The sequence below is a fragment of the Besnoitia besnoiti genome, chromosome VI, assembly GCF_002563875.1.
Source record: "Besnoitia besnoiti strain Bb-Ger1 chromosome VI, whole genome shotgun sequence".
Classification (NCBI taxonomy): domain Eukaryota; phylum Apicomplexa; class Conoidasida; order Eucoccidiorida; family Sarcocystidae; genus Besnoitia; species Besnoitia besnoiti.
Genome location: NC_042361.1, coordinates 367,045 through 380,159, shown reverse-complemented (window position 1 = coordinate 380,159; position 13,115 = coordinate 367,045). Strand labels below are relative to the sequence as shown.

Below are 13,115 nucleotides of genomic sequence, written 5' to 3'. Positions count from 1 at the left end.
GACTCGCTGCTTACCGCATCGTCCTGAGACCACTGGCGTTGCTCCTGCTGTTGAACGCCTTCCCAGACGCTGAACGCAAGGGCCTCTTCCTCCTCAAGTTGTCTCCTCGTGATTCGCCTTCGCGCCATTTCATCTTCGCCAGCCTCGGAAGGAGCGCACGCCATCCTGGCCGCCGGCGTTCCCGCGTGCTGATCCAGGCGGCGATCCGCCACGAGAAGCGCCTTGTCTTGAAGCCTGGGTGGTGGCAGGTCAAAGACATCTGCCAGGAGAAGCTGATATGCGCTGCATCCCTTCTTGTGAAGGCGCCGTCCTTCTTGCTCGCCCACTCTCTCCTCCCCTCCCTCCGCGTCTCTCTTTCTCGTTCTTCTCCTGTACCGCGACGCGCTGCCATCGGTCACAGCCGATCGGACCCTGTCGTCGCTCGAGAGACCGCTGGCAAGCGCTTCGGTATTTCTGCTGGGGCACCGACCCGATCTAAGGCGTCTCGTCCTGACCCCGTGGCGGTGGATTTGCGACGGCGTGTGGGGGAAGACAAGCGAGACAAAGACCCCCTCTCCGGGAAGCGGAATCTGAAGGTCTAGGGCGGACATGAGAAGGTCACTCATCTGTGCCTCCCGCGAAATGAGTTTGCATGCGTCAAACTGCTTATACACGCTACGGCGATTTGAATCCACTGACCAGTCCCCCTCTCCTTCACGGTCGCTTCCCTCAAGCGGCTCCGAATGAAGGCCTCGTGCATCTCCTGGCCTGCCAGCATCTGCTTCCCGGAAGCAGAGGCTTCGCATCTTCCTCTTCTCGCTAAGACCGCCGTCTAGCAGACTCCGCACTTCGCAGTTACACGCATGGAAGTAGAAGTACGTCTTCTCCGTAGCGTAGGTGCCTGCAGGCAGCCTCCAGCATGCAGCTCTGCCTCCCCCTCCTGCTTGGCGCACCGAGCCCCTTGCCACGGCATCCCACAGCGAGCCGACTCCGTTCATTCCAGAGAGGCGGAGCTCCAGCGGCGACGACGGGAGGAAAGAGGGCAGCAGCGCATACTTGCGTTCGCTCAAAACGGGAAGACGAGGAATCATGAAGGAAAGGAGCGCCTCAGCGAAGAAGACGCAGGTGTGCTGGTGGGCAAAGAAAAACTGCAGCGCCATGACTGTGCTCGGATGGAGACACGTCATGCCGTAGAGTCTGCCAATATGCGTCACGGCAAAGTCCCGCAGGTTTGCGGGATGCAGGAACGTCAGCGACGAAGCCACGACTTCGATGGCATCCCTCTCTTCTCCCTGCGCACACGACAACACCAGTTCGTTGTAGCCTTCCTCCACGCTCACAAACAGGTGGCAACCTGTGCTGCTGCGTCCCGTCCCGCTCGCCCACGCCTCGCTGCAGCAACAGTTCCCGCGGCAGCCGCCCCCGGCACACCGTGAAAACGGCGAAAAGGAGGAAAAGCTTGAATCAGGAGTCGCAGAATCCGTCTCAGTTTCGGCCTTTTTACCCGCCTGCGGCCCTCCGCCTTGTTCCGCTAGGTGCGCGCGTCGCCGCCCAACCCTGCGTGGCGCAGAGTGCCCCTGGGGCCCCGCTGTGCAGCACGAGAAGCTCGAAGCCAGGTCGCCCTGGACTGCCTGCGGAGGCAACGGCCAACCCGTCGCCGCGGCGCTCCTGTCGTGCGCCGCCATGGCGGTCGCCCTCCCGAGCAAAGCCGGGAGCTCGGGGACGCGCATCGTGAAGCATCCTGCGCCTCCGCAGCGGAGACAGGAGACCAGACACGGCGCTGTGCACCCCGCGTAAAGGCGGCCGTAGGCGCGTGCGCAGACAAGCCCGTCGAAGAAGGCCTCAGACAGGATTTCCAGCTCCGCCACCCCCAGCGCGTGACCACGTGGAAGAAGCCGCACGTCAAACGCCATCCGCGCCACCGCTGCTGAGGCGGCAGACAAACCCGCCGATGACGCCGCCACAGATATAGAGTCCACCGGCGCGGCCGCGGACTGCGAACCCCCAGCGCGAGAGGAAGACGACGACAGCGAGGGAGTGTAGCCAGCTGCTGCCCCTCCGTCGCCACCCCTCGAGGCAGCAAAGCCAAAAGCGGCTGGCGCGTGCTCGCCCGTCACACCACTTGGCGCCTGTCCTCCCTTCTCAGCGTCATGTCGCTCAGCGGACGCTTCACCTTGTGGCGCCGCGGACCCCGCTTGAGTACGCCCTTGTCTCCGCTCATTCTCTCTCTTCGCCAGGAAGGCGTTGTGTGCGGTCGAGGCTGCGGCCTCCGCTGCAGCAGAGGCCGCTATCTCGACTTCGATCTCAAGGACTGTTTGATAATACAGAGCGCACCTTAGAGCCACGGCCGTGGTTCGCAGGGTGTTTTTCAGCTGCCTGAGGAGATCTGGCAGTGCCTGGTATGACGTCGCAACTTGTCGCGCGCTATCGGCAAGCGCATCGCAGGCTGTGGTCGCGATGGAGATCTCCGCGGCAGACTCGGGACCGCAGGCGCGACGGCTCAGGGGTGAGTGAGGTGGCGGTGTCAGGAAAGACACTTCCGGAGCCACAGACTCCATGCCCGGGCTATGGTGGAAGGGAAGGAGCAGTGCAAGAGCGGAGAGGGGGGGGTAGAACGCAGGGTGCGCCGGAGGAGCGAAGCTCGACGCGTTAGAAGACTTGTTGACGTTTCCTGAAACGTCCAACGGGTAGTCGGCACCCGCCGATGACGGACGCGTAGTGGAGGGAGGAGATAGGTCGATCGCGGCTGTTTCAGCATAAAGCTGAACGAATATAGCGCAGGAACAACATCCGCAAGCACACAAAGCAAGCGCCTAGAAAGTCATCGAACCGTATGACTGTATATTTATATATATGTAATTGATTCAGTGGGCCCCTGACCACGCAGTAAACAGGCGACAGACAGGGGTCATGGTCGGTTTCCCGTTCCCTTAGCTCGTCTGCGTGTACTTATCGTGTCCCCGTGTTCCTTTCTTCTCGATCCTGTAGCGCCCACGCCCCCGCTTTCGTTTCGCTGCCGCTCAGCCCCTGCCTCATTTATCTAACTCTCTTGCGCCAAGAAAGCAGGGGTTGAGGGGACTAGGGAGTGCGCGCGCTGCGGCCTGCGCGGTCAGCTGACAGTTCGGCTCTGCGGCTCTTTGTTCCCTTCTCACCAGCGGCAGGATCGCTCTCAAAGTCTTGAGCGAAAGAGCGAGGACTCGAACCGCCTGCTGGAGGAGGCTGCGGATGGCCACCAGCCGCTCGTCGACGCGCCGTCCGTACTCTCCACCCTCGACAGTTCTCCACGAGGCTGCAATGGCAGACACAGAGACTGCCGGCGGGGCGGACGACGAGAGGGCAGAGGAGGCGGACGCCCACGGAGCCGTGCTGGCGCTGTCTGGTCTGCCTGCGTCAGCTCCGGCCTCGTTTGTCTCGGCCCCGGGACGCGTCTGTGAACTGCTTCCGGCATCTGCCATCACTTCCCCCGCCATGTTCACATCTTCGCCTTCGGCCGGGGCATTCTTCTGTCCCTCGTAGAGCGCCGCGACCGCGTGGGCAGCTGCTGCCGCAGCTTGGATTGCGCCCGCCTGGTGAGCGTTTTTGACTGCCACTTCAATCACATAGCTGACGATCTTCACGAGCAGCTGCCGCGTGTGCAGAAGAGTCCCGACTGAATTCTCAGCTGACGAGGCACTGAACGCCGTCCGTCTCCGCCGCACGCCCCTCCGCGACGAAGAGACAGGCGCCGCCGAGGAAGACCCACGCGCCGGGGCGCTCCCGACGGGCTGCCGGCGTCCGAGCCTTTCCCCGAATCTCAAGCCGCCAAGGCTCTCCTCCTCCTCGTCTTCCTTGTCGGTGTCTGCTTGGTCTCCCCTGCATTCTCCAAGCGCGCCGAAGAGATCGGCGTTGAACGCAGCGCCAACGGTGCGGAGAAGAGAGGACAGGAAAGAAATATCCCACGTTGAGAGGTCGGAGGCGAAGGCAATGAGAAGGTCATGGATGTGCGTGAAGGCGTAGGTCCGCAGCATGTGTGCGTCAGTACTCGAGCGCGCGGCGGCCAACTCGTCTCGCAGGATCTCCCGCAGGTAGGGCGAAACAAGACGGCGGAAGCGAGGCGACGAGACAAGAAGCTTGAGAGACTCGTGGACGGTTTTCCGCTTAAACAGGAACGGGGGGCCGAGCAGTGCCAGCAGCCGCGGAATCAATGCCGGAAGAGAAGGCGCCGCCTTATGTGCCAAAAAGCACGCGAGCTCCGACACTGCCGACGAGACGCTCGTCGAGGAAGGCGTCCCTGAGGCGGTGTCGCTCAGGCCGCCAGGTCGCGAGAGGCACGCCTTCTGTGGAGCTCCGGGAACGGCAAGCAGGGGAGGAGGGGGGGCGGGCGCGTTCTTGATCAGGTAACAGAAGAGGAAGAAAATACGAGTCTGCGCGTAGAGAAAGTCGTAAAACGCTGTCCGACCGCCATTATGCTGCGAGTGCGCTTGATAGCACGGCGCGGCTCCTCGCCGCGGCAACGCCGGCGCTCCGGGTACCTCCATATGCACAAAGTCCAGCATACGTTGAAGAAGTCTGCGAAGTCACAGCGCGCCACAGAAAGCCAAAGCGCTCATACCGCCAGTACAACAGTCCCTCTGCGCGCGCACCTCGGCGGGCTACATGCGTCCCCTCTACAGCACTCTCTCTGCGCCCATATGTGCCTAATGTTAGTCGCTCTTCACGTCTGCGAACATGTTTTCCGCACGAGGGTTGTTCGGCTTGAAATCGTGGAAGCGCAAAGAAGAGACGCACCGAAGCTACGTCATCGCAGCGTCCCTCCATGCAAAGCCGTTCTCACCACAAGGAACTATCGGCCGCCGCACGGCAAGCAGCACGGACGCCAGCCGCGTGTCTGCTCAATAGATATCTGAAGGACACGTGTATACCTGTCTGCGGCCAGACGCGTTGCTCACGAGCTGTCTGCGTCGCTGCTTACTTCTGAAGAGACGTGGGGTGTTGGAGCAACAGGAGCATCATGGGAAGTCTCGTGGAGAGGGCAATGAGGCAGTACGCAACATCGCCGGCGACGCGAATCGAAAGCACCGCAGGGACGAGTTGGCCCTCTGCACGGTTGACCAGCCCCAGAGGCAACTCGCCCATTTCTGGCGGCTTCCCCGTCTTTTCGCAACTTTTCACTTGCTCGCGAATCGCCTCCATCAGGCGCGTATACAGCTGCGGCAGCGTGTCGTGAAGCAGCTCAGCGGCCCGCGGCAGCGTCGCCGGAGCGTTAGCGAGGAAAGACTGGCCCTGAACAGAGGACGAGCGCGAAGCAGACGAGGACGCAGAAGCAGACGCGCTCTCAGATCTGCCGGACGGCGAAAACCGCGCCAGGTCTATGAGCACTGAAAGAGCCCGGACAGCGTTGTCTTCACAGTCGGAGAGAACCACGTGGAGGCACGTGGAGGCAATATCCTGAGCGCATAGGAGAAAGGAGCGCGAGGCAGAAATGAGTACAGAAAAGAATATGCAACAACACAAAACGGTCGCCAGAAAAATCGGACGCGAAGCCAGACAAATGCCAAAAACCGCAGAAGCGGGGAAAAAGAGATGCGATACTGGCGGGAGAAAACCAATTTCGAGAACGATCGCCCCAGTACAGAGAGCGTGTGCCGCAAGAGCAGGTATGCGAAAGTTGAACGCTGTCAGTTGCCTGCACGAATCGTGTGAGATGTCGGACGCGGAAGCTGCATACGGGACACTACGGCTACGCAGGCGCGCGACTGCGATCGCGAAGAGAGGAGAAAAACATAGCACCCCCCGAGACGTCTCTCCACGGCGCCGGTCGCTAGGATGCGGCGGAGAAAAAATTCGTTACTTACCATGTGGCCAGGAACCATATGTGAGTCAGCCGCCGTAGCATCTCCCGTTCGCTCCTCGCCTTTGGGCGCCTCTTGGGCTCCACCAGGCCTCTCTCTCGAAACAGCGGGGGCGGCCATCGCCCCGCAGGCCATGGCTGCGTCTGTGACAGCTTCAATGGCTTTCTCAAGATCCTCCTGCGCGTCCTCGACGTTCTTGTCGTCCTCAGGCTTGCCTGCTTTTCCTGTGGAGGACGCGGGCGCGCGCAGGCCCTTCTCGTCCGCCCCCGACGACCCGTCCCCGCGGGGGGGGTGGGACGAGGATACATCAGAAGCCGAAGACACTAGGCTGCACGGAAAGGAGGCAGTCCCGATCGCGACGAGGCGGAGGAGAGTGAGAAGCGACTGTCGAAAGATGTACCCTTCGCCTTCTTTCATGACAGGCGGAACAGAACGCAGGAGAAGCAGCGTAGCCGGCAGGACGGCGACAGCTGCACACGAGGTCTCGGGCCCCCTGTTCTCCGCGAGGAGGGCTATACACCTGCGCACGGCGCGTACACGGGGCGAGAGAAACTGCGAAGCAGAAACGGAGGACGCACTGGACAGGTCTGACAGCAGGAAGTGCGAGTCATCGTTCAAATCCGAGCCGGCGGCCTGCGTCTCTGGCGCGTACGTCTCCGCGCACATGGCTGGAGCCGCGCGGAGAAACTCTGTCAGCATCTTCAGCGTCGTCAGAGAGGAAGGGAGCACATACTTTCGTCTCCCCTTGGTTTCCTCCTCTGGGCCCCTCCCCGCCTGGGCCGCCGGCGCTGCGCCCGCGGCCTCCCCCTCATTCGGCCCGACAGTGGAACCTGGCGACGCAGCAGACGCCGGAGACTCTGCGGCAGACCCCCTCGCCGCGGGGGCGGAAGACGAGGCAGAGGCCACAGCGGCAGCGAGTGAAGTCGTGGCCTCCGCATTGCCCGGCGCGACCCTGAAGACAGACGCGCGACCGTACACAGCGGGCGCAGCAAGTGGCTCCCGGGAAGTAGGCTCCACAGGCCCGGTCGGATCCATTGGAGACAGCCCAGGCGCAGCGGCAGCCGCGTGCGTTGCAGACAGCGCCGTGGACGACCCTCCGACAGAAGCAGCAGAACCGCTTGCCGGGGCTGCCACTGCTGCGGATGCGCCTAGAGCCTCCGCCGGCGGCGCGGGGGCGGAACTGGGCGCTGGCCCTGCAGGGACACCGGAGGCAGAGCCAGAGAGAGGGCCGGCGCCGGAACAAGGGACAGCTGCCCCAGGCAGGTAGTGACCCAGGGCGACATCGCCAGCGCCGCCTGTCGCGCCCCCAGCAGAGGCTCCGCCAGCGGGGAGGTGGGGGCGACCGCCTGCTGGATCGTAGCTCCCAGGAGTGAAAAGAGAGGCGCTGGGAGCAGAAGAGAGGGACACTGATGGCGGCTGAGAAAACGCGAAAGGATGGGCTGCCTGAGGAGGCTGAGAAGGAGCGAAACCGACGGGCGCGGCGGCCGGAAAGTGACTCGGAGCCTGCGGTGACGCCTCCTGCGGCGAAGACGAAGGCAACAAAGGCGGGTGGGGCCGGTCCGAGGGCGGCAGCGAAGAAGGGTGCCCCGGCGGAGGCGGGTTGCCCGAGGAACGTTCCCGCATTTTGACAGAGATTGGAGAGTGAGAATGCATGCAAGACCGAGGCAAGAAGAGAAACCTTCAGGATATGCTGAGGAGACCAGACTCCCTTGCAGCATGTAGACGCACACTAGCCGGAGCCTGTCAGACCCCGCTTCTTCTCTCACTTGTTTCTACCCGTCATCCTCTTCTTCTGCGGACAAAGTGCCCATGCGGTGGCCTGCGTCTCATCTGAAACAGGGAGGCTCGGGTCTCATCTCTCCACGTTGGACAGTTCGGACAATACACTCGTGAGCAGGAAAATCCTGGAAAAAAAAAGCCTATATGACTGTGCACTCAACGCGGGTGCACGAATGCAGTATATCTCGCAGTGGGTATTATACATGCGGAGCTCTACCCTGGAAGCAGCCCAGCTTTATCCACGAGTATCTTCGCAGAGACCGGATCGCTCTGCAAGGCGGAGATGCGTTGAGCCGGCCGTCACACAGCACGCAGGCGCTGAGGCTCCTGCACTGCTTTGATTTGCCCTAAACCGTTGCTGTCGCTGCTCCCCAGCCCAGACAAATTCACTTGGCGTGACGTGGCAAGCAACGCAGCACAAGATGTGAGAAAGATGCGAAGAGGCAGCAAGAAGTGCCCTACTCATAGAGTTTCTGCGGCTCCTTGACTGTGCCGTATTCTCTCTGCACGCCCCGAGCGCGCTGCGCAACATCCGAATTAACAAGTCGCGACACCACGAGTGCTGTGCCCTGTCAGTGGCGAGAAAAAACAGAGATTGGGCGAAGATAAAGAGAGCAAAAGAGGCCCTTCCAGCGTCAGCAAACAAGAAATAAATGGGGCACGGTGGCGAGGATGCGGCCGATGGTATCTTCGGTTCATAGGGCTTTGACATGCAGGGCTTGAAAACAGTCTGGTGGCAAAACGGGAGAACAATGGAGATAAGAGAGGTTGTGGAGGATGGAGGAAGGTGGAGAACAAGATATAAAAATTCTCGCATGCAACTGAGAATTCAGAAGTGTTGTTTTGAGGTCTGGGCTCTTCTGTCTCCTATCTGCATACATGCAGACGAGACCGTAATTTTACTAAGATGCAACGACGGCAAGTGGTGGCCTCCGCCATCGGAGGAGATGCATCAGCAGAGCGCCAGATAAGATGTGAAAGCAGCTCCGAAGGCAGAGTGTAAGAAATCTGTCTGGTAACTCGCAGAGCCAAGCACGACTCTGCAAATTGCCACGGAATACGAGAAGAGGCTGGACGGCGCACGGCATTCACGCATAGGGGAGGAACTGCTGAAGCAGAAACAGAAAAGGATGGCTCAGAGGAGCTCTTGGCTGCGCCGAGGAGAGAGGATGAGCCAAGCAACAGACAGAGAATTTCGCCTACTCTGTCCATCTGCTAAAAGAAGAGACAATTTCTTCGCAAAGAAGGACGCTTTGCCAAGAGGCAGCGCCGAATTGGCTCCTTGTTTGGGGCTGCAACCTTGCGTTCGCTCGTCCCCCTGTGAACCGAATATAAGGCGTTGCACACGCTCAAGGGCGAGCGAAAGCCTCACGCCCAATAGAGGCATGAGATGACAGTGTTCAGGCAACGGCCTGCCGCGATTTTATGCAGGATCAAAGGCGAGTTAAAGCAGTTTTCCCTTCTCTGTTCGGGGACGGTGCTGCGAAGCGAGATTGGAGCATTCGCGGAGGGCAGCAAGGACGCCATGTAAACACGCTTTGCGGACTGCCGTCACCCAGGTGTTCTTTGTAGAACAAAAGGCATTTCTCAGTGGTACCGGCGTGCTAGTCGGTGGAACACCGTTGCAAGGGCATCGTTGCTTGCTAAATGCGGCCGGAAGCGTGGTGACTCCTTAATCCAAGGACGCTTGTTGGAAGGAGAGGAAGGATATGGGCCTGAGCCTGTGGCATCCTCTCTGTTCCGACCAGGAGATGCAAACGACATGAAGCGCAGCAAAAACAAGAGTTGTTCGTTGGTCACTAGGCCTTGCCATTGCTCCCACGATATCTGTCGTCAAGTCATGTTTCGTCGCTCTCACGGGGAAGGGGAACTCCTTCGCTAAGCTACGTAGATTCATAGATTGAGTCCCAGCGCCTTTTCCTGAAGCGGCAATTGGTAAGAATGGAAAACTTATTTGAGGGCTGGAGCAAAGTAGCCCTCGGTGTAACCATATTGTCGGCCGTAAGTCACCCACCCTGCGCCATTGTCTTCTACCGGAGACCGGTGTGTCGCAGACGAGATCGTAGACCACGTCTGTATGGCAAGACACGTTGCTCGCTGCTAACTCGTGACTGCCCAATACGAGTGGTAGCTAAATGTAGCAGAAGCAGCTGGAGAGGTTTCTATCAGATGGACAGCTTGCCACGTTCAGCAGCGAGTCACAAAGTTGAAGTGCCGAGAGCAGGGAAAGCTCAGTGCGGAGCTAGAGTTTCGGGTCAGCAGGTAGAAGCCGACCGCCCTGCACGGCAGTGCCGCTTAGTCCTAGATCAGTCTGGCTCGCTGTCTGCAGCGTTGGCGAGATGAAGTCCTGTTTAGCGAAACTACGCCGGCTCTCACCTAAAGATGATCGACGAGGAACTCCGGGACAAGGGAATAATGTGAGTCATGCTGTTGAACAGCCTTCTCAACGAGACAAGTCTAGACACAAGCGCCGCACGAAACGCTCAGACTAGTAGCTTATCCGATATGCGCACAATAAGTGCAAAGTCGACCGGGCGGAGCGACTCAGATTCTGAGTTTCACAGCAGGAAGAAACAGTCACTCTTTTCTATAGTCAGAAATAGTCTCACGTCCCCATATCCGGATTCTCTCTCAAAAGTTTTGACTCACGTATATGTGAATGCATTATTGACCCCTGGACACCGAATCCTCAGGTCAGTGTTCAACAAACGACTTCGCGTGTCTTTTTTGAGCAGGAAAAGTCTTTAGCAGGGTAAGAATGCATGGCTGGTCGGCTCAGCCTGTCTATGGTTCCGTCTATATAGTGGCGGGGTGACGAAGCGGTGACATCCGGAGAAGAAACAGACGTATATTAGGTCTGGCGCTGGATGGCGACAGCGGAAGAATTGTGTTTTGTTTCAAGGAATCTCAGAAATATCAGTCTATTTCCAGACACCGCTAGCCACCCCTTGTTAACGTGTCTGTGGCTTGAACAAGTCGTTACCGGCAGTCACCTCCCCGATCTTTGGCGTGCTACTGACTCAGCCGCAGTCGTTCCCCATCCAGGTGGTTCGCGATTGTTTTCCTTCAACGAAGGCGGACACCCAATCCTGTTCCACTAAAAAAATTGCGAATGGGGTGTAAGTGGCGACGCTAGCGGCCGGCCTCCGTGGAGGGTCGGTACCGATATTTCGAATCCTGATTTCTTCTGACATGTTCTGGATTCGTTGTTCCTACGTCGCCTCCACTGTTTCACGGATTGAAACAACTGAGGTGGTGTCCGGTGTCCAATCCAATACCACACTGCAGTTAGACTCTTCCGCACTGTGTATGTTATCGGCAGCTTACGTGGACTCGACTCCTGCTCTCCTCCGTATGGTCAACGAGAGCAAGCAGTTGCTCCGCGACCGGTACTTCCCTATAAGTCCCTTGCTGTTCCCGCAAGGCCGCGACCAAAATGTTAACACAACACGGCGGAAGGACCACCTTACACGAAAGTGTGATTCGGATCTCTTGTGCTGTATTCGCAGGTGGCCACAATGGTCGACGTCCTGCGATTCAGGGATGTGGCGCCGAGCACGGCGAGTGCTGCCATGGTGTGGAAACGCCGTCGCAGATACCGGTACAGCAGTGGCAGTACTGTGAGCGAGCCGGAACCGAATCTGCTCTGGGGTGCCTGTTTGTTTTGCGTGCCAGCCCGATCAGTGGCTTGCGACGCTGAGAGCCTCGAAGGAGCCATGTTGACAATTCCTGCCATGCTGAAAACGGCCGAACAGTTCAGGCTAGCCTCGGCTGGTCCCCCTCAGCTTGCTCCTCACCAGGGAGATCCGTCTTCCCCGTTGTCTCTGGAAAATGTATTTGGCCGTTTCGACGATGATATTGTCGGGGAAATGTGCGCTGTCGACCAAATGCTGACGTCGAACTATGGCGAGTCGGCCCACCACTCCGCTCCGTCGCTACCGTTGTGCATTCATGGCAGTTCGCCTGCAGGTGGTACTCCATTCTGTAGACTGCATCCAGAGGATGTAGACTCTTCTGGTGGTGCGGTAAAACTTGATCCAGCTGGTGTTGTGGAAGACGAAGGGCGCCCTGCCAGACAGAATCCGAACCGCTCAGTCCCCGGTGTAGTTCATCAGGGGGTGCGCTCGATGCCCTCTCGATGCTGGCGGGATTGTGGCGGATCTTCTGTACTGGACGGGTCCCCGGATGAGCTCCACATGCACGATGAAAACACCTCTAGTGAACCGAAAGCTCTGGACGACACCAGACGCTCCTGGCACAACTCCTTGTTTGCCAGTCGGGGCAATTCATCGCCCAGCCACAAGACACTCCACGCAAAGGTTCATGGTAGAATATTTAACGACCTGCTGGTCCCCAGCGGAATGGACATCGCTGAGCCAGCCTCCCGAAAAAAGGCTGAAGCAGGCGACGGTGTTCAAAGCGGTATCTTTCACGCGTGTGGCTCATGCGGTGGAGCGAAGCCGTTGACGCTCGAAGTACGTTGGCGGCGCGCAAACCGTTGAAGGGCCGATTACGACTCCGAGGCACGGTAGTTTGGTCGTGTTAAAAAACGCAGTGCAATTTTTGTGAGCGGATAGGCAATTATTCATGCGGAAGTATTTGCCCCCGTATGTGTGTGGCGTGGTGTTCTGGTGTGATCAGCATTTCAATGAGCCTACGATCGGCAACATTCTTTCGTGGTATCGGACCGCCTCCCACGCAGTTGACAACGGCAGCGTCCGCATATGCTTCTGCCCCGGGCAATCACAGAATGGAGGTCAGGGAGGCCAGTTGACTCGCCCTGCGCTCGTCGCATGGCAACGGAGTCTTCTCCGCGAGCTTTCTTGCCGTAGCGAAATCGACGTGCTTCGCCCGATGAAGAGCACATTCTTTCATGAGGCCCTTGCGGAAGGCAAGAAAGACGCGCGCGACCTCAGTCGAACCACCACGGTGGAATCAACTGAAGACGACGAAGCCGAGACGCACAGCTCCCCCATCGCTCTGCAGTGCTCCTTGAAACTTCCTGTCTGCGGTCACGCCGTCGACGAGCAGGCATTCCGCTCCTGCGCAGCAGAGGCAATGAGAGAAGAGGGGAATATGGTATACAGCAGTGGCGCACAGTGGCGCGTGGCGTGTCCTGCGTGCGGATGCAGACAGTTTGTGGGGGCATCGCTCCTGAGCAGACTGTATATGAGGTGACTCCTGCTCGCCTGAGGAATGTCACATAAAATGAAGCGTGTTGCTGAGAACGTGCCTCCGTGGGTTCTGCGCCTACGTGCTCACCCACCCGTGCTCCTAATAAGATGGTGCGCCGGGCTTCCGCACGATTTTTTGGCAAAGGACTGGCCGAAGCACGGACTTTGGTAGAATCTTGTTTTACGTTACGGTTCCTCGTTTTCTGCGTGAATACCACCGCAGCCGGTCTGTCAGCGGAAAGGCAGGACCGATGAACTAGCGGGCAGCGCCCTAACTTCTCTACACTTAACGTGGAGCCTGCTACGACTTGCGCTGCAGGCCGTCAGCTTGGCAATTAACAGTAGTGTAGCC

The 13,115-nt window shown here is 59.1% G+C and overlaps 2 protein-coding genes across 2 annotated transcripts in view; one reads left to right on the top strand and one right to left on the bottom strand.

Moving 5' to 3' along the window:
- The window catches only part of BESB_064900 (uncharacterized protein), a gene marked incomplete at both ends in the record, with an annotated part of 33,570 nt that extends 26,137 nt beyond the window's left edge, over positions 1-7,433 (bottom strand). The window contains 4 exons of the mRNA XM_029364885.1: positions 15-2,741; positions 3,132-4,527; positions 4,931-5,406; positions 5,814-7,433. Coding sequence (XP_029218468.1) covers positions 15-2,741; positions 3,132-4,527; positions 4,931-5,406; positions 5,814-7,433 — 6,219 coding nt within the window. The remainder of the gene's footprint in view (positions 1-14; positions 2,742-3,131; positions 4,528-4,930; positions 5,407-5,813) is intronic.
- Positions 7,434-11,107: 3,674 nt separating this feature from the next.
- On the top strand, positions 11,108-12,767 carry BESB_064890 (uncharacterized protein; the record flags this gene model as incomplete). The annotated part of the gene is made up of 2 exons (XM_029364884.1): positions 11,108-12,064; positions 12,231-12,767. 2 exons carry the CDS (start codon positions 11,108-11,110, stop codon positions 12,765-12,767), a joined length of 1,494 nt encoding a protein of 497 aa, XP_029218467.1.
- Between the last annotated feature and the right edge of the window lie 348 nt (positions 12,768-13,115).